We start from the raw sequence: 25,536 nt of genomic DNA on the forward strand, positions 1-25,536 counted from the left end.
GCTTTCACCTTACCCATCTATCCAACTACCTATGACCAAACAGTGTACCCGAACCGTCAACCAAATAGAAATGCCCAAATTCATGCAGAGTCGTCATCAATAAATGTAAGTCGTTGTAAATTTACAAGCAAAAGCACCTTAAATCTAGCAAAATATTTCCAAGTAGAACCTTCCATTTAGGGCTCATCAGACGAAATACCACCTGCCTAAACGGGTTTCGAGGCTTTACTTTCTTTACCCGGCACGGTGGAGCCTCTACCATAAGATCTATATGGTAACCCTATGTCAGGTAAAACTTATGAAATACATGCATACTAGTCAAGCTATTAAAAAACACATACAAAAAGTGATTCAATGTTTCCTGAATAAAATCCCAGAGGTCACTGAGCAGAGACCATTCTGGAACAAATGAAGATTATTCCAGATGTGTCTTTTATTGGTATCTGGAACCAATTACCAATTTAAAGATTCTTAAGCTTGTTTGAAAACATCTACAAACTCAAAATTCCAAAAAAGAAAAGCGCAAGAGAAATTATATTAAAATATCATTTAGTATTTCTTTACAATTTTTTGTATATTTACTTAAAAGTTCATGATACATAAAACTAAATTTTTTGAATTGCCAACTAATTTTTTTGGCAGAAAAACCTCTTGAGATCAGTTTTTCGCTCAGCTTTTTACATCTATTTTTAAAATCTGTGTAATTACTGCATATTTTTGCATACCTAAATAATTGGAAATAATAAGCCGAATAAGTAATATTTGAATGTATATTACTTTCAAGGAATGGAAAATTAATTACTTCAAAATTAAAACCATCCGTTTTATTATATAATTTAAAAACTAATTTATTATTATTTGAAATATTAATATTTAAATCCAAGAAATGGTCGGAGTGTCCCATCCCATAGCTAGGCTCAAGAATTAACCCTTGTGGATAAATATTTTTTGAAATCTCCATAAACTCTGCACAATTTATTGCTAAGAAATTTTCCAGATACCTTTTATTATTTGAAAGTGTATATTTTCCTTTGCTTGAGCTGTTTTTATTTATGATATATTCGTATTCTAATTGACTTAAAAACAGTTCCGCTACGAACAAACTTGCATTCAAGCCCATAGGAATACCTAAGGGTTTTTTATATAAATGCCCATTGAATCTTATATATGTATTAAATAAAACAAATTCCAATAGATTACATACCATATCCAAGCTATAACATCTTGAATTAGTAGTACTACTAAGCAAATTAGTCGATGAAGCTTTTTTGTTAAAAGTATCAATTTTCTAAAATCTTATATTATACAAAAGAAAAGATTTCTTTATCACCATTTTAAATTTTTCGAATACTAAATTATGTTAAAAATTTTTATACAAATTAGTAAAATAAAATTAATCGACTCTTTTAGCTGAAACATTCGCCAAAGAATCTATCACTTGTAACGAGTTATTAACGCTCCAATATGGGTTAAAGTTAGAAACTTTTTTAATTCCGGAGCAATATGCTTTAAATTTATTTCTAATTTCTCCTAAAATTAAAGATAGATCAGTAGCGGCAATTCTGGTTGGACACCTTGCTGCCCCAGCAATAAAACTTGGTTTTGGTGGATTCTTATGAAATTTTGTCATCCAATATAAGAAAAAAAACTGTTTATCATTATTATTTATTTTAATATTAAATTTTTTCAAAATTATTTCTTCTACATTTTCAATTAATCTGTTGTCCTCTATCTGGGCCTTTATTTATGCATTTTTTGTTAATCACTCTCTTTATAAAATAACATTAAGATGTTTTGACTAATCTCATTAAAACAATTAAGATTTGTCTACATTGGTACAATTATAAATTCAATCTTTATATTAACATTTTTTGTTTTATTTTTACATACAGAAACAATGAACTCGCATCTGAAATCGCTTGATAAGATCTACGAATACTATTTCGTACACTAGTCAAAATTATCCAATTCTGAAATCTATCTTTAGTAATTTTCTCCTTCTTGCACCAATTATCAATAAATAAGTTTAAATCATTATTTAATCCCCTAAGAATATCTGCTGGCCTTATGCGGTAAGAAAGACGGAACTTAGCACCCATTTTCATTATATTTTGAAGATCGCGATGCTCTATAATGGACAAATCCCCCGTTACAATATGCTTATAACTTTGATCCACATACGGTAAAAATTGCTCACAATTTCAAACCGGTTTCCAATTACTCTCCCTGTCCAGTTTTTTAAGTATTGAATTATAATTAAAAATCATTTGACCAATTGTTTTTGAAAATTTATATGTTAAAATTGGACTACCATTATACACCACATGGAAGGGCATTCCTTACTCTCCGCTGGTTTAAGATTCTTTGCAAATTAATATCTTCTATTTACCAAATGTCGAACTTTCGCGGGCTTAACAATTGACATATTTTCCACTTTCAAGAATTCTCGCTGATTTTTGCTTAACAACACACGAAAAACCGATCGGTACCATAGGAAAACCAGAAAAAATTCCTAGCCCCGAAACCCATTGGTACTCTGGGAAAACCCGATCAATTTTCCCATGGTACTGATCGGTTTTTGAGCAATTCCACATGTACCTGAGCGGGTTGTTATATGAAAATTTCAGCTTTAATCCTATTACATTGTGGATTAATCATATAAAATTCCCAAATCTTTGAAACGTTGTATTTCTTTAATTATGTTGCGAGAATCTTTACTGTAAGTGGCGCTAATAATATTTAATCCCTTTCTTCTCGTGTTAAACCACCAAAGATCCTACTCTTATTAGTTTACTATTGTCTCTACACTGATCTGCACCTAGGGAATGCCATACATAAATGAAGGCCACTCATTTTTGCAATTGGAAAATACAAATGGCATAGCCAAGAAGATATTGTTCTAGAAAGGTTTATTTTTTGGAACTTAAAATTTCAATTACTTTGGATGGAATCCATATGAAAACCCAATTCGATTACGTGCAAAGTGCTGGAAGATCAATCACTAAGACAAAAAAGGAAACCTTGAACCAAACGTACTTAGTGGGCTTCCTATTGTCCCAACTTAAAACTTGTGCCAGTAATATGGTTTCTTTTTTATCAAATAAGATTTCAAATCCAATTTCATTATTAGAATAGGCTAATGAGGCTGTTTTTGACTTTCCGAAATAGTATACTGCTAATTGCAATTGCTAATTATAAGCCCTTATTAAAAAAAAAAATAATAACAAATAAACACACATACACAATAGCTACAATATCACCCCCAAAGACGTGATTTTTTTGCACAGAGGAGAAAATGTCGATTACCTTCAAGGGGGGGGGACAGTTTTTAATTGATACCCTTTGCACGAGTGTTCCTCTTATATGGGTAATTCTAATTACTAATAGTATGTCTTTATTATTTAAAGAAAGGCTATAATAAGGGTTTCGATGGGATTTGTGTCTGTTTTGGAACAAAGCAAGAAAAATCGGTTTCTCCACTTAGAGGTTCTATGCGCATACAGAATAACCAATATAAAAGAGAATAGAATGCACCAAATCAGACAACCCTCCCCCACAACCATCCTCCCCCACCTAATCATTCCAACTGCAATTTTATACCTTTTAATAGTTGAAAAATTCCGTGTTTATTTGTTCTACTGTTTTTCTTATCAAATCCTCTTTAGCCGGTACGTTCTCAGATGTTGGTGACAGACATTAATTCCTTTTCTGTTTCATACCAGACTTAAAAATGAGTGTCTCCGCCCGACAAAATCGTCTTAAAACTTCGCCCTTTGAAAAGCAGAAAATCAAGTATTTGGGCTGAGTTTCCCACCTAAAAGCCATCCTCAGTGAATAATAAAAATGCAAGAATAAAACCAAATAAAATACAGAAAAGAAAATAAACAACGTGTCTTTCTCAAAATAGAAAACAAATTTAAAGAGTCACCTAATCTTCCCAACTACAAATTTCTGTTTTTTATTGTCTGAAATTCTTCCCCGTTTTGCATTTTTTTGGTTCCAATTCTTCTTCAGGCAGTATGGTCTTACCAATGCTACTACTACTAACAATTCCCTGCAGCACCAAGTTGCCTTAGCCGTGTACGGTCTTCCTCCATCCCAATCTATTAAAATACACCCCTTCCAAGAAGTTCCAATTTCCTTTAAATCCTTTCTTATGACTACTTTTTACCTCATTTATAGACAACGTGCTTTTTGTTTTGTCCTAGATGGTTGGTCGGGAAGGACAATCTTTGGCAACCTATCATCCTTTATCCGTATGGTCTTAGATTTTATCTAAACTTATTAGGGTTGCTTCTTTTCTGGAACAGACTTGAAAAAAAATGCCTTTCTCCAGTTGGCAAAACCGTTATTAAAATGCCGAATAAAACTTACTGTACTTTGTCATAGCCCCCTTCACGTCTGTTTCCTAATGGTTTAAATTTTTTTTAAAGTTCTATTTCTGGTGCAGCGCACCAAATCGGGAATAAGAAAAACGGAATTTTCTTTTAAGACTGCTACTAATAGCTTATCGTGGCACCAAGCCACCTAGGCCCAGCACAATCACTTTTCCAGGACGTGCAATCGAGCAATCGAGACTTATTTTGACAGAATAAGTTGGTGATTTGACTTTAAACTGGTGGTCCTACCTAGGACAAAACCATGCTTTCTTTACCCTCCCCTTCATTTTAAAGTACCTGAAAAAACAAGTATGCAACAGTTTTTGGTCAAACAAAGTCACCAAACAAAAGATGGCGTTGGTAAAGGAGTACAAAAAAGGTTAAGACACGTTATTAGAATTCATAACCTTTTCAAACATGTAAAAAGTGTGTCATAGATTGTTTTGACCTGGAAGTATTTTAGGGGCATACTTTATTTTTTGGTTGAACTAATCAGGCCAATGCCTGTAAAAAATATAGAGAAGAAACATTCATATGAACTTGTTTAATTTTAGTGATTTCTTAGAAGAAAAAATTATTGCGTCTCAATAGACTGTTTTTTTTTTCGCCGTTGGTGGTCTCTCCACTTTATAATTGGCCAAGTGCTTTACTGAAATCTTATTAGAGTGCGAGAAATACAAGTATATGGTAAATATATCTGTTTTATTTGTGCTTTGTCTTGAACAGGAATTTGAACAGTGGCTCCATTCTCCCCAAGGCGAGGACATAAGCCCATTGGTGCGTTGGAAGTTGTATGTTGTTTCCACCAGATCTTCTGGACAGGAACATTCACATGAATTTATTTCAAAGTTAGAGGGAGGGGGATATCGTGGGGGGATATAGATTTGTGAAACGCATTAGAGTCAGGCAAATTATCACAAAAAATTTGGAATGAATCACAAAGACCTCCAAATGTATTTTATTTTACTTTGTTTTTTTTTGGGAGGGGGGAGTGGCTTCATTGGCAAGGAAGGCTGTGGTTATTTATGTCTAGTCACAATATCTTCCAACATTAAAAGGGATTTCAGAATTATAGGGAAGATTATGACTCCTCAACGCAGAAGATTAACACCACCTAGAAACATTCAAATTTTCAAATCTTATATTTTTATAATTTATGCTGCTGAATTTTACTGTTCTAGTCGGTTTCTTTTTTCTTATTAAACTATACTTAAGAATAATTGGTTGAAATTGTGTTGTCTGAGGAGTTCTTTGGAAAATATTTGGCCCTGATCCAAATGCATTCCTTATTCATAGGTATTTGGCTTATATAGAAATAGAATTTTTTTTTTTTCATCGTCTTTGTCTTGTAGAATGGTTAATCCAGACGAGAGAGATTCTTTTGGGATAATTGTGACGTATGCTGTCAAAGTGAAGCTTTTTTTGGGTGCTCTTGCTGGTGAATTGGTTGGTGAACTTCCGTTCATCTTTATGCATCCTAAGGTAATTAGAAATATCTATTTAAAACATTTACAAATAATAATCAGGCACGTAAATTGGGGGGTGTAGATTTTTCCCCCTAGATTTTTGAAACTATACCCCCCTCCCCCTCCTGTCTTGGAGTCAACTCCTCTTTCCCCAATAAACACGTCTATCGACACATGATTGCATAATTTCCATATATCTAGCAATGTATAGAAATGCTGCTATGATATAACCTATTGTTGGAAGTATGTTGTGACTATGTTATTTTCAATATTATTAAAAAACTAAGAAAAACAGTTTTGGTAGATCAGTTCCCTTTAACTTTGAACATTTGGAAAGTTGCATATTATGTGCATTTTATCTAGAAATATTCAATAGTTCTGAGATATACAGGTTAACCAAGTGTTTTAACTTACTATCAGTAAAATCATGGTTGCAACAATTGCTACAATCTACTGAACCACTACCCATACTTGCCAAAAATAAAAAAAAAACATTTTTTTTTTATTTCTAAATGTAAAAGAATCGCCATTTGACACTGATTCAGGAATAGTAAATGTCTAATAGTAACTAGTAATAGTAGAATGTTAAATTTGAAATTAAAAAGTAATGAGGAAAATAAACATATGGGAATTTTGAGAAAGAGCTTTGAAACCCTCAAAAGCAGTGGCAGGTCCAAATAAAGCACTTTTACATGTGTGCGATATATAGTTATGTAAATCTGGCTATCAAAATCCCCCCTACTTTGGGCCCTTGTTAAAATACGCACAATATTTGCTGACATAACTCTGAACCCAGTAAACAACGATTTATTAGCAATAAATCATGATGTCATGACGTCATAAATCTTAAAAGATACAAAAAAGATTTTTTTTCGGATTATGTATATGTGTGTATATCGTTTGTAAATTGAAAGTTGTGTCCTTTTTAAGAGTTAAAGGTAATTGGGTAAATGAAAGACGCAATTTTTTACAAAATACTGCATTTTTAATGTATTCTTAAGAGAAGCAAAATACCAGGGAATGGAAATTCAAAGATAGCCAATGGACTTCTTAAGGTCCACAAGGGCTCATCTAGGGGGGGGGGTAAAGGCGTTTGAAACCCTCCACAGTTTTATCCCACTCGTAAAACATAACAAAAATGCATATTAGCAAATTGTTGATGCATTAAAAAGAATTGTAATTCCATCCTTCCCACGACCCCCTTCCCAAACAGAAATCTTGGATACGCCCTTGTTCCAAAGTCCTGTTGTAGCGCAGTTTGTGTGATCTCAGCTTGTTAATACGGGACCCAGAGTTCGAACTCACCTTTAGCAAATGCAGAGCCGACGCAAAGACCTTAGTAGTCGAGAAGCGTCTTTAATCCAATAGATAAATACATACATAGGGTCCAAAACTTTAACCAGAAATTCTAGAGCCTCCCGTTTTGAAAAACAACCCTATCGAGTATAGATTAAAATCGATAGCATGACTTAGATGTCGCAATTACTTCCCTGTTCATTTCTTGACGAAGCAGCTAACGGTTGTGACGACATCTTACTTCCCTGTTCATTTCATGACGAAACAGCTAACAGTTGTTACGACATCAGACTACTATCAAAGCCTATTGAAACTGAGAAAAGAGGAGCGAACACATCAAACAGAGTAACAAAAAAAAACAGAAGAACAAACAGGAGTATTACGTAGTTACAAAACAGATAGGAAAGAACAAAGAAATAAACTCAGGAAAGAATATAGAAACAGGAAAAGGAGCCGAGAAATATTCCGATTTCATTAAAGGAAAAAACTATTGGGCGCCAGCCCCCTTCCCCGAAATCCTAAATTCTCCGGAATATCTGAGCGTATCTTATTTAAAGCCTCAATTTCAGTTCTTTTTTTATTATTACCCATCCCTCGAAGAATCCTAAATAGAGGCCTGTCTCTAAAGGATAACAAATGCAGCCGTAAACATTTACAAGGAACGGCAGCAAAAACGTAAAACTGAAACTGATCAGAGACATAGTTCTCGGGCCTTTCAACTATGCTGAACAAAATGCTTATCTTAAACTTTTAATCGGATGCCATTGAGGACAAGGTTTCGTGGGAGGGGGCTGGTTGCCCTCCAAACACATTCGATTCTTAAAAACGGCAAGAGAATCTCCAATCGATTGAGCTCCTTCCAAAGTTTCTACGACAGCTCTTTCTATACTAAGGGCCTTGAGGAAAAGCTGTTCTGTCATAAGGACTGACAGGAACTGGAGTCATAAGGAAGAAAGATCCAACAGATGATGTCTGAGGTATAGATACATGGAAAACAGGCTAAAAAGGGATGGTTATTAACAAGAAGAGGAATATTTCCAACATGACATCCGACTTAGAGGAATCAAAAGATGTTCCTATATTTTTAATTCTAGCTTAGTTTCAACCATTCCATGGTTAAAACTAGGCTTCTACTGGTAAACCTAATGAAATTACAAATTGTAATAGGACCGAAACTAAGAAAATATAGTCCTCCGTATAACAAAATGAGACAAGTTTGACAAAATAATTTTCAAGAGTTAAGGAATAAAATGCTTTACGAATACCAAGTAAAGCAGCAGCGGGAATTAAACTAGAACATAAGGCAAAATACAAAAATTCCATAGAGTCACACAGGTGTTTTGCCCTGTGTGTGATTGTGGGTATAAACAATGAGGTAAATAATTTGAAAGATCTTTTGGGAACAAAAATGATGTATTTTGACATTTTGAACTTTTTGTCTTCCAGGGACAGGTGGAGTTAAAATTTCTTGACCCCCTCCTCCTTACCTGTGCCAAATACTTTCATTGCGTTTGTCATATGTATATCATAAGCTTAAGACTATATTTAAGTCTTCAAAATGTAATGCTTATGTAATCGAGAGCATAATTTAGGCAATTTCTAATAAAACTTAATAAACAGTTAATGCCAAAATGTTTCACATAACCTTTTTAATATTTAGAGTGCTATATTTTTACTGCACCTGCTTTTGGTGAAGCATTTTGTGCAAAAAAAAAAAAAAAAATAAAGGTCAGCTATACAATTCCAGTGTTATTTGTAAATAGAACTACATTTTTATTATTTATTTATATCATTTTATTTCAAAGCTTAATATATCCTTTTTACAGCCGAACCCAAGAAAATTGGAGCATAATGACAGTGTCAACGTTGAAGCATTCCGGCAGGATACTGAGGATTTTGGTAGTCAAGATAACCCATAACTTAACCTCTGGACCGCATATCCTAACATTTTAACCTTATATTTGGACATACAAAAAAAAGAAAAAAAAAGAAACAGATGTATTCTGAAGTGTTTTTAAATCTCAATAAAGTTTGATTTGACACTGTGGTTTTGGCTGTTGATGTTTCAATCACCTTCATTCCCACTATGCTTCAGCAACGAAGTCTCATGTCGTTAAATTAAGGGCTACGGAAAACGAACTGTTTTGGCCACCAAAATATGAGCATACTTATCGACAGTAAAGCAAAATTAGGAACAACACAAGAGAAAGCTAAACCTCAAAGTTCATAAAAATGTTCTTTTTAAGCTGAAACAATCCGAAACTATAAAACACTGACGTTCTTTATAAGTTTGGACTTCAGTCTGTCAATAAATTTTATTATCGAGATCAAGCGCGTAAGCAGAATGTATGAAGCCTTTGGCTGGTGTTGGGTATTTCAAGATTTTTATTATATTTTCTTATTATCTTCGATATTGTTTTCTAAATTGGAGAAACTGATTGCCAAGGGATACTCATTGAACCCCGACACATACCAAGCGTCTTGGGTCAGACAATTATATTCCGCGCCAATTAAGGAGATAATATTCATAGCTCTTAGGGTATATAGTCACTTCTCGAACAAAACTTTATTCAATATTTAACCAAACACATATTAGAAGCCACCCAAAATAAGAAAAGATGAAATTTCCTTTGAAACGCAATTTCCTCTATTTCCTATGAAACACAAAAGAATGGCAGCATTTCAGCTCCCTACAACATTAGCAATTTAAACCAGTTTTTAATTTTGACAATTATTGATAAATAATTTAGTAACTGCTCTGGATTCAATATAGTATTACCTGACACCCGATACCATTTTACAAATAGCAAATTTTAGTGTAATCATAGCATTTGTAGTCTTGAAAATAACTGATCTCGGAATGTTTCCTGTTTTCCTATGGGAGCTTCAGATTGTTCATATTTTTTTGTTTGTTTTTTAAGTACTCCCCTTGAAAAGGCGTTAAAGCGTACCCAGATTAATAATTGAAAGAGCTAAAGAGACGTGGCAATCTGGTTCGACTTTAACTCGCATCAGCACCACTTACTAATGCCACCATAAACCAATTCATTGTACCAAGGGACTGCATTCATGTCCAGAATTCAGTAGCATTCTAGATTTCGTTATTTGCCCTAACACTCATTCTCTCCATCCAATTGTTTAACATATAATATTGACACCCAAGTTCGCTAAAATTCTCAAAAGGGGACCACAAAGAGCCATCCCTAAAAGTGTTCTAGAAGGGGTGGGAAACTAAAAAGCTTCAGACCAAAACATTTCCCAACCAAAAATAATCTAGTATATTAATTTAGCGTCAGTAGCCACTGGTGCCACCTTGGGAGTGATATTTAGGAACGGAGCTCGCCTATCTTTTTTTACCGTTTCTAGAAGTGCCTTCCTTGATAGTATCAAGGTGGCCATTGTTGTTTTCTCCCATCCCGAGAACCACACCGCAAGATTTAGACCGTTGTCAGCTTGGACTGACAACACTCGTCTGCCAAAAGAGGGGAGAGAGTCATCGAAATCTTGCCTGCTATCAGCATAAGTGACACCAGATCCGTATAACTGGGGCTAGAAAAAGAACTTCTTTCTTTTATTTCAGATTGCTCCTTAAGTGAATTCTCTTCGGCCACAGTTGGGGCTTCAAATGTCAAGAGAAATTGAGCCGCTCTTCTGGCATGACTTAGGCTGCCACAACTAGCTTGAATCTATCAAATCTTTATAGTATATTGGTGATTGAAATTAGCAGTAGTAGGCCCTTTTTTGTGCCTACTACTCTCAGAGACATAACAAGAAGGCTTAAACCACTGCCCCCTTTAACGGGGAGGGGGGACGTCTCAATGTGTTTAAGCAAATGTGTTCGTTTTTTATAATCAGTATTTAATAATTCTAAGATCAAACTATCTACGTACACTGTGAGGAAATTAAGTTCCATATAGCCTCTTGTCCTTCCTCCCCTGTAACCTTCCCTGGATGGAAGCATTAGTTTATCTAATAACGAGTAGATTGTTGCCTTATGAGCTCCAGTTCTAAAGCTTTGCTCAAGATTAGACACAGCCTTTGCCGGTTTTCAGTTCTTACAAATTCACATATACAGGGTCATGACCGTATCCAGGGGGGGGGGGTTACCCGGTTTGAACCCCCCCCCCCCCGAAATGTTTTGACCGACTCGAAAATAAGTCCAAAATTAGTAAAACCTAGGTAAAAATCAGTAAAATTAGTCGAAAACTGAGTCAAAAATTAGTAAAACCCCCCCAAAAAAGTCAAAAATTAGTAAAACCCCCCCTGAACAAAAATCCTGGATACTGCCCTGTACAGGGTGTTCCAAAAGGAACAGTGCATTGAACACAAAAAAGGATATTTATACATTTAAAATGTTTAAATGTAGTTGAAAATGTTTTCCCAAAAGATTTTAAATATTATATTTTAAACATATATTTTCAAAAGATTTTATTTTAAATATTAAAAATTTAGAATTCTTTCCATATAAAGTGCATGTTGTTCATGAACTGAAGCCTCAGGATTCAGAAAAACGTGTACTCTTCTGTCGGTGGTTTTAAAATTTTATTCTAGAGAAAGGTGAAAACATTTTAAACCATGCATTCTTCAGTGATGAAGCATGGTTCCATTTGTCCGGGTACATGGACAGTCAGAACTCTAGAGTGGGGTCTACAATAAATCCTCATGCTCTGTTTCAGAAGCCACTCCACGATCAAAAAGTTGGTGTTTGGTGTGCTTTGTCAAGGTGGCGTATAATTGGACCTATCTTTTTTGAAAACACCATCACATCTGATTGTTACATTCATAACATCCTGGAGCCATTTTTTGATCAATTGACGGAGCAAGAAAAGCAACAAGGCTGGTTCCAGCAAGATGGTGCAACTGCCCATACGGCTCGTGTCAGTATGGCTGCAGTTGGTGATGTCTTTGGGTATCGTGTGATCTCTCGTGGTTTGTGGCCACCAAGATCACCGGGTTTAACACCTCCTGACTTTTATTTGTGAGGCAAATTGAAAGGCTTAGTGTGTGCAGACAATCCTCGAACTACGGATGAACTGAAGCAGAAAATAATAAGTGTTATTCAACACATCAAACCTGATGAACTTGAATGTGTTTTTCAAAACATGCTGCGTCGCGCTCGTTTATGTCTGCAGGTGAATGGCGCACACTTTCAACAGTTATTGTAGATCATATCTTACTGCACGAATCAATCCTCAATCGTACTTTAGTTGATAAGGTATTAGATTTGTGAATATTTACAATATATAGTATGTTTTTGTAAGTTTTGTTTCTTTGGGTTATTAGCATATTCCTTCTGCACTGTTTCTTTTGGAACATATATATATTATATATATATATATATATATATATATATATATATATATATATATATATATATATATATATATATATATATATATATATATATATATATATATATATATTCCTTTAGTTTGAGCAAAATAATGAATTTAATTGAATTTAATAGTAGTGTTCTTTATTTCTTGCATCCTTGTTTAATAATTTATTTGAAGAGGCTCACAGCAGTAACAATTTCCCTTTTACGGATCTTATTTTGCTTTTATTCATCTATTAAAATTATCCAATAGTTCGTGGTAACAAAATGTAAGTACGGAGCATTTCGGGCAAATAGTAATCGAAACTGTAAGAAACAGAATATTGATAATAGTTATTACATCAAAAGAATTGGTTTTTACCCTGATTTCAAATATGTAAAATTCGTTAAGATAAATTTTAGCAGCCAAAAGCTATGATCCTGTGAAAAATTATGTGATTTAAAAAAAAGGGGGAGAAACAAACCCAAAAAGTCAAGACATCTCAATGAAAATCGCAATATCAGGTTCAGCAAATCAAAGAACCCTACTTTACAAGTTTCAAGCCAAAATGGGTTCCACCTTCAAAAATTTAGGATTTCGTATATTTTTTTGCCAGAAGAATGCGTGTTTATTTGTATTTTCTTTCTTTTTTACAAAAGGTTATCGTATTGAACCAATGGTCCTAGAAAATTGGGAGGGGTCTCATTCGAACAGATGTTAAATTTCTAGTGACCTTTTTAAGTGACCAAAAGGAAGGAAGGGCAACTATGCCCCCTTACACCCCATTTTGTTCAGTATAGTTAAAAAATCCAATAACTATGCATCTGGAAATGACATGCCCCCCTCCCCACAGCCTCTGGGGGAAGGGCTGTAAGATATAGGATTTGCAAATTGTCTACATACAATATTTGTTTTTGGTATGCTTGCAGAGGTGGGGGAGGGGAAAGCACAGGGGAGGCGATTTTCCTTAGAGGGGAGAGGCAAATTACCAGGCATTATTTGAAAAAACATCAGAAACTAAATTAAAAAAGTTTTTCAACCGAAAGTAAGGAGCAACATTAAAACTTGAAACGATCATAAATTATTCTGTGTAAAAGGGGGGTTACCTCCTCTTCAATACCTTGCTCTTTACGCTAAAGTTCGACTTTTTGTCCAAATTTTTTAAGAGCGACTCCTGAAACGCAAGGTTGTTTGATTATAATAAAAAGATTTTTTAAAGTGCTGAGAAACTTTCGCGTGGAGAGTGAGGGCTTAAAGAGGGGGCAGCTACCGTCATATACGGAATAATTTTTATTTGTTTCACGTTGTAATGTTGCTCCTTAATTTCAGGTGAAAAAAAACAAGCTTTTTTTTATTTTTATAAAGTTGTGGCTGTAAGCAAGAATTGTTTTTCTCCCACAGATATGATGTATAAAGTCTGTAAACAAAACTTGGGGAAAAGGTCTTATTTGCTTTTATAGATCTATTAAGATCATACACTTTTAATAAGTATGTAATGGCAAAATTGGTTTTTAAACTTTACTCTTGGATTAAGGATTATCAGTTTCCATCTGTATGTCATGACTCAGTACGTTGCGAATAGGAAAGATATTTTGGATTTAGAGGATTATAAAGTGTTCTTTCCCGTCAAGTTTTTCTTCCTTCATAAAGCGACCTCACAATGTCACTTACTAACAAAATATCTGAATTGCTTAAATCTATAACAGTACCGAAAGAACGACAAAAGATTTATTTTTCTTTTAATTTTGCCTGCTAAAAACTGGTGGAAAAATATTTCCAATCGTTATTTTTTTTTTTAAGGCAGTTGAAAACTTTAGCTCAGATCAACAATTTTAAGTTAAAAGATATTTCTAAGAAGCCGGGAGTCGAAAGAATATTCTTGAAGCTTTGCAACCAAGTTCATATTTTTTGCTTATTTAATTGCTCACTGTTCAACTTTGACGAGACAGGATTAAAAATTAAGTAGGTCAAACCAATGCAAATTAGTAAATTAGGTAAGTGAATAACTTAATTAAGGTGAGGATCAGATTTTACTTTCTGGGCTAAAAATAAGGCTCGATTTGGCGAAATTACGAAAATACAAAGTTAACGAATTTCAGATATTACCATCTCTGCTCTTGAAAATTCAGATAAATTTTGGAAAACAGAGAGGAATAAGATTAAAATTTCGTAAGACTTCAACCAAATTCTCAACCTTTTTTTTTAAATTTGTAATACGATGTTAGATTTTGATTTGGTCTTAACCATATTTAACAGCTAGACAAATCATTACGAGGTTTCCTTCGCTGACTTCAAAAATTGTACTGTTGAACTTTGTATTTTTACTATCAGATCTTGGAATTTTTTCCAAAGTCGGATCGAAATTATGGATAATGAGGATCCTCTGGAGCTATTTCGTTTTTTTCAGACTTTTGGTTCATGTTTTAACGAATCTCAAGTAGTTTGGGTTACTACTCCACCCCCCCCCCCTTTCCGGTACAACGGGAAAATACAAACCAACTTGCATTTACATGGATTGCAGCTTCCATTGTTCAAATTTGTCCTTATTGAGGCCTCAAAACTGGTTCTAATTTAAATTCTACAAACTATTTTCCTGAAGTAGTTGTCTCTAGATTTTCTTCCTCTTAACCCAAACGAACTGAGTCCAAGCCTTTTTGGTGTCCTGCTACGCGCAAAGAGCAAAAACTGCTTCACTATTGTGACTAACAGTCGGTTGATAAGAATGATACTGTGTTTACTAGATTTCTTTGAGTACAGCGACAGGTATCACGAAAACATGAACACGGAGGGAAGCAAACACTTTTTGAAAAGTAAGTTTATTGAAAAACAAGTTATTAAAAGGCTGAAAAAAGACAAATGATCTTACGGATTTATGAACGTTGTTGCTTGCGTCGTGCTTTCCTCGACTTTGCGTATGTTATTATGTAATAAGTTCCTTCGGAGTTCTAAAGGGTTTAAAAGACTGGTTTATTTATTCCAATTTGAACGATATGTCACTCGAGGTGTTTTGAACAGATTTGAATATCCTTCTTAATAAGAAAATTTCGCGTTAGCTGAGAACATGCCGCTGTTGGTCCTAACTATCAGCTATTTGCCGCAGAAAAGCAAACCGGTGCCACGTCGGGGTCGATTTTTTAGGCAAATTTGCACATACTTTTTTACTTCTTGTTACAACTCAAGTCTCTATTAGTGGTTTTAAACCGTGGCGTAATGTCATCGAAACCCTGGAGGGGGGGGGGGGTAGAGTTAGATCCAATTTTTCCAAATCAAGTGAAAATGACAGTGAAAACTGAAAAAATGATCCATATTTTACCATAAAAGCAGAGATATACTAAAGAAAACTGACCTGTTTCTCTGGATACTTGAATTATGCAGGCTTATCTTAGTTTTTACAAGAACATTTGCAGAAACTAAAATTCAACTGGGGGCTAAATTGAGGTCTTGGGATGTAAATTGGGTCTGGAGGGGTCAGTTGCACCCTCCCCCCCCTCCCATAGCAAGTTAGACCCCGCCTTAAAAGGGGAATTAGGTGCTATTGTAGTGGTTTTTCGTCAGGAAAAGTTAATTAGCCTGAATAGTCAAAATAAAGACAGGGTTTGATTCTGCCATTAAATTTTTTGAATCCTAAAGTGCTTCAGTTCAATTTTCATCTTCTTCTCCTTAAACTGTAGGTAATTCTCCTGTACAAAAACAGTCTGTAATTCGGCTGATTTACGCAAGAGTTTTTTCTGGCAGTATATTTCCATAAAAACAGCAGGCTGTCCTGGCAAAATATTTAAAATATCAAAGCATGAATCACTCGGGGTTTTGGTTTGGTTTCCAAATTAATAACTTTTTGTTTTATAATTTCACTGTGACAACAGTAACTGGTAACTATTCTTAGATTTCCTGAAATTAGGATAAAGTTGCGGTATAATGGTGTTTTGTTAACTTGAAGATCTGCTGAAACTAAGATCCCAATCAGGGTAGGCCTATTGGAGTAATAGTGCTTCTTGACTACTAACGTCCTTGTGTTGGCTCTGCATTGTCTGAATTAGGGGGTGATTGCTGTTACTTGGCTTTTAAATAGCTCAATAAACTATTGACTTAAGTGAATAAAACTTCCTGAAATGTTTTCAGATCTGGTAAAATTCTTGTTTAGCTACTTTTTGTGGTCTTTTAAAGGAGACAGGTTATGAAAATGAAACTTTCAGGTATGGGTTTACAGACTAAAGTATGGTTTGGAAAGGTATTTTGAAGTGCCTAGGCTACCTCCATCCCTTCTTCCTCTGGTAGGCAGCGACTTTTGATGACCTTTATAAATCTTTGTTTTATGAAAGTGAATCCTTGCAAAAAAGATTGGTATATACGTACTATCCCATTATCTGGGCCTTTCTAAAAAGTCAAGTTTGGTTAATGATAATGAAATAAAATGAAATAGGATGAGTATATAATAGTTTAGAAACAAATTTGGGCTATATATTTGCACATTAGGGGGTGAGGGGGTAAAGCATTGCATAGGGGAGAGAGGGGTGAAACCGTACATTTTGAGGATTTTGACCCCTAAAAAGCGCATTTCTAAAGATACAAACTTCCTTTTTACATGAATAGATAGCTCAATTATTCACTTTTCTTGGTGATTTTTTTCAATGACATCCATCAAGTTGTTTCTTGGTGAGACCCAAAAATGTGTGACCTCTTCAAGTGTCCAAAGTCACCCCAAACAGGGGGTGACTTCGGACACACATGGGGCATTTCTGTACATTCATTAATTAATGCTTGTAATTATTGATTCAGATATTATTAACATTTGATTCAGATAATATACAAGTTAAATGTAACATTAAATTTATTGTATAGGAAATTGGGCCAAATCACAGCCAAATACAATAGCTTTGGCTGTTCGCCCAGTTCTTCCTACTGATGCCGGTGCGGGAAGCTTCATAATAATGTCTTGAAAGTCAGTTTTTGCACAATCTCGACATTCAGGGAAGATGAACTTCCTACCAGACTTGCGCAGGTAGTTTATTTTTGCTACTCTGCCACTTATTTCCGCAATTTCAGCAACATAGTAAACAGCAGAGTTTTTCTTCTTTCCAACCATAAACCTCACAAGCACAAAATTTCCACAAGATAATTCTTCATCTGTCTCAAACTCACTGATACTTCCACAATGTAAAGACTCGTCATTGAGCTGTATATCTATGTCTGAAATGCTGTCTCTAGTTTCGTCAGCAATGAATGAAACCTTTGACTTTTTAGCGACTTTTTCCTTTTTTTATCAAGCCTTAGCTCTGTCTGTGCTTCTAGTGCCCTTTTTTCTGGTGTTTCTGTCAGAATTCTACTTTTGCCTTTTTTACGTTTTTTGCGCGGCCACACTTGCATTTTTGCCTGTGGATATGGTCTGATGTTTTCAGGAGTTACTGCTGTAGGCAAGTTTGACTGCTGTTGACCCATCATGACAGGAGATGAATCACAAAATAAACCAGGGTGAGGATCATCCATATTGGAAGTTTCTGGGGCATTCTGTTCAGCTGGATCTGGGCGGTTTGTCACCTCAGCTGGCAGAAAATCGACTTCTGTGAACACATTTGGATTTACAGGCCAAATTCCTGCCTTCTCAAAACCAGCTGTGATGTTTTGAGGATTCAGCTTTTCCAGAAAGGGATACTTGCACAATTTTGCTATTTCATGTATTGAAATTCTCTGACCAGGGTTTAATTGCATCCAATTGTCAAATGACTCCTTGATTGCATGCTTCAATGGTGCATACACTGAAACATCAAGGGGTTGGAGACGATGGGAGCAATGGGGAGGAAAGGTTAGGAGGTGGATGCCGTTATCTTTACAAAAAGAAACTAATTCTACTGAAATATGGCTTTCATGATTGTCAAACAAGAATAAAACAGGGTTATTTTTGCTGGGTTTGACTCTTTTAGAAAGTGTTCCATGGAACAAAGGGAATTGTCCAAAGTCATTCATCCACTGCGATGGGCTAAGCCAATGCATCCTGGTGGTCCATCTTGATACATCCTTTCTGGAGCTTTGACTCTTGGAAAAACAAACACTGGTGGAATTGTCTGACCAATTGCAGATACAAAGCATAGCATTGTGGTATTTTCCCCTCTTTCTGCTGACACAGTCTGTGCCACCTGTTTTGCTCACCTTTTAGCAATCACCTTTGGGGCCTGAACAACTGTGGGTACTTCTGTTTCATCACAGTTACAAATTCGACCAGGAGGAAAATGATACTTGTAATATAACTCCTGAAGATTTCTAAAGAAGACAACAATTACAACGGCATTAAAGCCGGCAGCACGAGCCTGGCTTGTATTTTTGGGATTTCTGATGGACAAACTGGCGTTCCGCTTGATGAAACCTCTTAGCCAATCCACTCCTGCTCTGTCATTCAATTTCCAGCTTGATGGGAATTTTATCTTCAATGTTATTGCCCATTGGTAGGCTAACTTTCTTGTTGCATAGGGAGTCAACCCATGGTTAAGTAGTGAGCATTTTTTGAGGTATGCAGCAAGCTCTTTCTCTTGTTTGGAAGTAAAAACAAACTTAGTGCTCTCCTGAACAATGTCATTGTCAAAATTGCTACCACTAGCACCACTCTGCTCCAGAATTTGCATTTTTGCCTTGTATTGTTTCATTGCATCCGCAAGGATACTCTTCTTCAGGGAAAATTCTTCTGCGGTTGCTCGGAAAGACAACTTCCTATGTATAAATTGAATAACAGCACGCCTGACTAATTCTGGATCAGGAGGACCACTTCCCTTTCGAATGTAGGTGCAAACCATCTGTAAAAGAAAATTATAATCGTCAGAACCCCAAGAGAATAACATGGAAATTAACACAGGTCACGCCATGCTTTGAGGTGTGCTTTGAGGCATAGAATGGAAAGATGCCTGCAGGCAGCATAATGTTTAGTTTTACATTATAATACAAAACATTAAACAAAAAAACTTTAAAAAGCCACATCAATCATTTGTTGATGTTCATTTTTCTCACGTTTCTACAAGTCAGACAAACATTTCGGGGGGTTTCAAACCCTCTACCCCCTTGGATACAGCCTATGACGCTACTGTTAATCTTTCTGATATAAGTAGGCATTGAATAAATGTTTATTGTTCAACATAATAGTAAATCATTTAATAATAAGTATTTTTTTTTAAATACGATGGGTGAAAATGAATTGAACTGATCTGCATAGCTCTGAAGATGTACTGTAAATCTAAGATTATATAAATCTCACATTACTCCTTTTGAATGATCACTATCTAATTATAAGTTCCAATCACATATACTATAAAACTAAAAATTATAATATATAAGACAATAATCCATAGAATGTATACAATTCAGAGTATGTATTTTAAACAAGGAGGGGTGGGGGGGGGGTAAGGTTTTTTGGTACACCAGTTAGAAAGTATTGAATAATATTCAATTAAGATTAACTTGAATATTTTTGCCATAAACAGTGACATGCCGAGACTATTTTAAACGCATAGACAGTCAAAAGTACACCTTAATTTCGGATAGAAATTAAAGGCTAAGCGTACCCAAATCATATAAAATGCTGTCCAATCTTGAACATAGGATTTTAAAGTTGGAACGAAGTATCTAAATAATAGGCAGACTTGATCTTGGATAACTTTGGTTCAGGACAAAGATTGTTACACAGAGTAGTTGTGTTTAAATATGCTAGGCTGTAAGACAAGGGATAACTTTTGTCTAAGTGTAAATGTTGAAAACAAAGTTTGATAGTCGAAACAAATCACTTCAGTTTCTCTATAGGACGACAGGAATATAGTCAATTTTACCAATATTCTGCTTCCAGCTACACATAGTTCCATTTTCCAACTTATGAAAGACTTCCGTCAGAACAGGGCGAAACCGGACACCACGAAAAGTGTCCGGAATCGCCCCCAAAAAGTGTCCAGAGTTACCCCATGTTGATGCCATTTTGAAATATTTTTTTTTCGTAGATAATGGTCTGATATATACTGATGATAATTACCATGCAAATAGCAGAGGTATACCTTGTCTGATCCTGCTTACTCACAGCTCACGAGCTACAAAAACTTAGAAAATATATGACAAATACTACATATGTCAGTATTTCCAGCAAGCACATAAAAACTTCCTTACCTCTTTTCTCGGTTGTCTCATTTCTCCAAAATTTAAAACTTGCGGCAAATGTGCGTTACATGAAGGGCATCTAGCGGGAATTTTTTGAAAGGATTAGCTCAAAAACTTTAGACTACAGGTCAAACGTACGGAGTCACCCCCGTGCGGTATCGCCCCTCTCTCCCCTATATTAAACATGTAACCTAACCTAGGTACCCCCTCCCCCTAAACCCCAAAAAATCACAGGTTAATATCGTATATGCAATGAAAACCTTGCTATCATTGCCTGCTCTATAACAGTTAAGACATCAAAAACGGGTTTTATCATTGCCTAGTCCAGTGGTTGGCAATCTTTTTTGCCAAAGAGCCATATATGTACATTACCAGGATTAAAAAAAATTTAGAGAGCCAGATTGGTTTATTAATAAAGTAAACCTTTATTATGATTTTAGACCTTCATTAAATTAAGGGTACACTGAATGAAACTTGATTTCAAATTAATAAAGATTATATTTATTGATTAAAAAAAGAATTAAAGTAAGATATCCATAAATTTAAATATGACAATAACTGACAAACACTTAATGCGAATAATGTCCTTGCATCTCCTTGGAAAGTTTGAGTATGTTAGGTTTGTATGTTGTTGTTTTTAATTTTAGGCATGATTCCAGGTTCTCATCAATAAGACAACTTCTCAATTTACTCTTGATAAAATTCATGCTTGAAAAAGATTGTTCGCATGAATATATAGAACCGAAAAGGCAAAGAACACCAAACCCAAGTTTTTTCAGCTGATCATAAGAGTCAGGAATACTATTCCAGGTGTTGAACATGCTAATGCCTTCCTTCTGCAGGTCATTTCAAAGCAGACCACTTGTGTTGTGAACTAAGTTCACATTTGTTCTTCTCCAGTATTTCCAAATCTACACAAAGACGTTCAAATTTAGAGCTCCATATTTCCTTGTTTTTTAATTCCAGCAATTGTATTTTGAAGTTACTAATGTTGATGCCAAAAGGAGAAAAATTTAAATCTGTTATCAAATACATTCTTAGACCACACTGGCTATACATGACAAATGAAACTCAGAGAGGAGAGAAACTAACAAAATGAAAAATAAAATACAAAAGGGTGAAAAAAACAAGGATTTTTTCAGCCAGTGGCGAACCATGAAGATGACAAAATATAAGCAAATGTTTCAACAAGGACCTCCGCCAAGTTGTCCTCAGTGCTAAAAAAAAAAGAAGACAAAGAGAATAAAAAACGAAAATCTAACCTTTCGAAGTTTACATTACAAAGACAGAACATACACTGAATAAAAACCAGACAGGAATAAATGAAAATGAATTTACCAAGATGATTGGGCAAGAATCTTTTGCCTTGCAATAGTTTTAGCTGGTCTACAATTTTGGTTTTCATTAGATATGCAAATAGGTTCTTTTAAGTTATACCGGGTGAAAATATTGATTGAGTCCTTCAAGATTAAACTGTCGTAAATTGGGCTTAATGAAATATCTCCAGTATCTCTATTTATTGCTAAATTTTGGTTTATATATTTTTTTATCTCAATTACCTCTTGGATAAACTTGGAAAAGTTTAAAAAAAAACATAATCTCTCTGTTTCTTTCAAATCCGAACAAAAAGTTGAACACTTTTTCAACTCAGGAAAGGATAAAACTGACCCGATACTGGGTAGTGGTGTCTACAGAATCCCGTATTTTTGTGGAAAATTTTACATTGGTAGGCCCCATCAGCAACTAGGTGAACGTTTGCATGAGCACAGAATTTCAATAGATAAGTTTCTGAGATTAAAAAATAACAATGAGAACTTTGATTCGGCAATGGCTTCGCATGTTTTCGTAAATCCGACCCATCTAGTTCTGTTTGACGAGGCAACTTTAATATCAACTGTAAATGGTGTACCACAAACTTTTAAAGAGGTAATGAGATAAAAAAAATATATGAACCAAAATTTAGCAATAAATTGAGATACTGAAGATATTTCATTAAGCCCAATTTACAACAGTTTAATCTTGAAGGACTCAATCAATATTTTCACCCGGTATAACTTAAAAGAACCTATTTGCATATCTAATGAAAACCGAAATTGTAGACCAGCTAAAACTATTGCAAGGTAAAAGATCCTTGCCCAATCATCTTGGTAAATTCTTTTTCATTGATTCCTGCCTGGTTTTTATTCAGTGTCTGTTCTGTCTTTGCAAAGTAAACTTCAAAAGGTTAGATTTTTGTGTTTTTTTTTTTCTTTGTCTTCTTTTTAGTTTAGCACTGAGGACGACTTGGCGGAGGTCCTTGTCGAAATATTTGCTTATATTTTGTCATGTTCATGGTTCGCCACTGGCTGAAAAAATCCTCGTTTTTTCACCTTTTTTGATTTTATTTTTCATTTTGTTAGTTTCTCTCCTCTCTGAGTTTCAAATCTGTTATTGTAGCTTTAAGGGGGTTTTTGGCGAATGCTAGGGTTGCTTTGCTGTTTTTAAATTCCTGAAACCTGCTGAGAAATGCTTCTCTCATTTTTAAAATGGTGGTTTTGAAGTAGTGTTTGTCAATAGAGGAATTATTTTTTTGGCAATGCTTCAACAGGCTCAGAAAGTGAAACGGAGTTTCCCTTTCAAAATCTTGAGCAAAAAGAGATAATTTATTTTCGTATGAAGTGACTTCTTCTAACATCGAAAAATAGTATTTCCTTTCCCTTGTAGTTTATGATTAAGCTGGTTTAGATGAGACGTAACGTCTATCATGAAATAAAAGTTTTGTATCCACTGATCGTCCGTTAGTTATGGATAGTGAGTACCCTTCTCAAGAAGAAATGATTTGATTTCTGGTAATAGTGATGCGAAACGTTTTAAAACTTTTCCTCTTGATAACCAATGTACCTTGTTATAAAGCACAAGATCAGCGTACTCACTCTCCATTTCAACTAAAAATTCCTTGAACTGATGATGATTAAGAGCTTTAGCCAAAATGGAGTTAATTATAGTAATCACCAATTCCATAACTTTACGAATTTCTTCTGGAAATGTCTGCACACAAAGCGCTTCTTGATGAATGATGCAATGGTAAGCAAGTATCTCATGATTAATTTTTTTTTTCAAAATAGCAACAAACCCTTTTCTTACACCGGTCATACTTTTGGCCCCATCTGTTGAAATCGCCACAATTTTATTGAGGGGAATATGATGCTTATACATACACTCAATTACAGCATTTGCGATATCCTCTCCACGTGTCCGATCTTTGAGTGGCAATAATCCTAAAAGTTCTTCTTTATGACCAGTATGAGAAATAAATCTTACAAAAAGCAAAACTTGCGCTGTATCATTTATGTCACAAGACTCGTCAACTGCTATTGATAAAGCCGAAATCAATTTCAGATCTTCGATTAGCTGGATGGTTATATTCGAAGACATTTTAATTGTTCTATCTTTTATTGTTTTGGCAGACAATAGTACCTCATTAATTTTTTTAGAATATCTGCTTTATTGTTAAAACCCTGAAATAGCTCTTCAGATGCATTTATAAAACAACTTTTTATGTATTCACCGTCTGTGTACGGTTTCCCTCTCTTAGCAATCTCTTGACTCATAACAAAACTTGCCATATTAACATTGCTGGAAGATTGCATCCAGTTCTTAAATACAGAAGCTGATGTCTCTTGGTTCTTCTGAAGTTCCTCAACTGCTTTCTTCCTTGCATCACCGAGAGGATATTTAGTGCTAAATGACGCGTGTTTAGCTGTAAAGTGTCTCTCCAAATTTGACTTCTTGTTATGCGTGAATTGTTCCTTACAAATAAGACATGTCGGAAGACCATTTAAGTTTACCATAAATGCAAAAGTCTTGGTCCACTCAGCTCTAAATTCACGGTTTTCTTCTTCTATTTTTCTTTGCTTCTTTTTGGTAGCCATTTCAAGGCACCTAAAAAAACATTTCAAATTATAATCTTTTCAAAAGCCACCAATACAAACTTAGTGTCATTTTTAAATTGATGAAAAAAATACCTGTTGGATGTGCAGCTAGATGGAAAAATACAACAACTTTAGTCTTCAAGAAGGTACCCTTGTAACAAGCACAGACACGATAAGCTCCGACCACTACCTGCAACTAACTGCTGAATGGCACAGTGGGCAGTGGCTGGCATGTAGAAACGCGCGAGTTTCCCCCGCGCCGCGTTCCCTTCAATCGTCAACCGACTGATACCCTCGGCGCGACTTGCTTGTCTGCTGCCTGCATTTAAATTTTTGTGCTGGAGTGGCATTTGAGGGGCCAAAGAGCCGCATGCGGCTCCGGAGCCGCACTTTGCCGACCACTGGCCTAGTCTATAGTGATTAACCCAAGAGGCCCAGATAATGGGATAGTACTGGTAAATATTTTGCTGTCCATTAGTGACTTACAAAATAAAGTGAACATATCACTAGATGCAATTTGTAATGTTTTTTCTGAATATATCTGTTTCAAAGTCAAATTTAAGCCCTTTTTGAACCCATCAAAATGACCAAACACTTTCTTGTTTTGGGTATAAATATGCTTAAAACGTTGGTTTCAAACTTACTACTTGATCATAAATCCATCTTTTTAAAGTTCAATAATCCAAAAGCATTGATTTATCACAATTAAGTTGGATAAAAATTCAAAACAATTTCTCCAATTTTCCATCTGCCATGTTGCTTCTGTCAGATTTGATATTTTTTTACATATTAGTGAAACAGCAGTTTTTAAGTGGCCTAACAGAATAAGAAGAAAACATGGCTGATTAATTTTGATTTTTTTTTTTATTCAACTTAATCATGACAAATCAATGTTTATGAATTATACAACTTTTACAAAATGGATTTACAATGAAAGAGTAAGTTTGAAACAAATCTTATAACCCATTTTTAGGCTTATATCCAAAAAATATAGAATTATATTATTAGCTTCAAGTGTCCTAAATGGGTTTAACATTGAATTTGT

General features: G+C 34.9%; 2 protein-coding genes across 2 annotated transcripts in view; both read left to right on the forward strand.

The window, feature by feature from the left end:
- LOC148940360 (arrestin homolog) overlaps positions 1–9,188 on the forward strand; it is a 50,668-nt gene extending 41,480 nt beyond the window's left edge. Inside the window, exons 7-8 of the mRNA XM_089106351.1 lie at positions 5,732–5,861; positions 8,968–9,188. Of these exons, the coding sequence (XP_088962477.1) occupies positions 5,732–5,861; positions 8,968–9,060 (223 nt within the window). The 3' untranslated portion in view covers positions 9,061–9,188. The remainder of the gene's footprint in view (positions 1–5,731; positions 5,862–8,967) is intronic.
- A 7,058-nt stretch (positions 9,189–16,246) lies between these two features.
- Positions 16,247–25,536, forward strand: part of LOC148940361 (high affinity copper uptake protein 1-like) — a 44,039-nt gene continuing 34,749 nt past the window's right edge. The window contains exon 1 of the mRNA XM_089105963.1: positions 16,247–16,325. Coding sequence (XP_088962089.1) covers positions 16,247–16,325 — 79 coding nt within the window. The remainder of the gene's footprint in view (positions 16,326–25,536) is intronic.

Source organism: Artemia sp. Qi Xiang Cuo, chromosome 20 (genome assembly GCF_049724085.1).
Source record: "Artemia sp. Qi Xiang Cuo chromosome 20, ASM4972408v1, whole genome shotgun sequence".
Classification (NCBI taxonomy): domain Eukaryota; kingdom Metazoa; phylum Arthropoda; class Branchiopoda; order Anostraca; family Artemiidae; genus Artemia; species Artemia sp. Qi Xiang Cuo.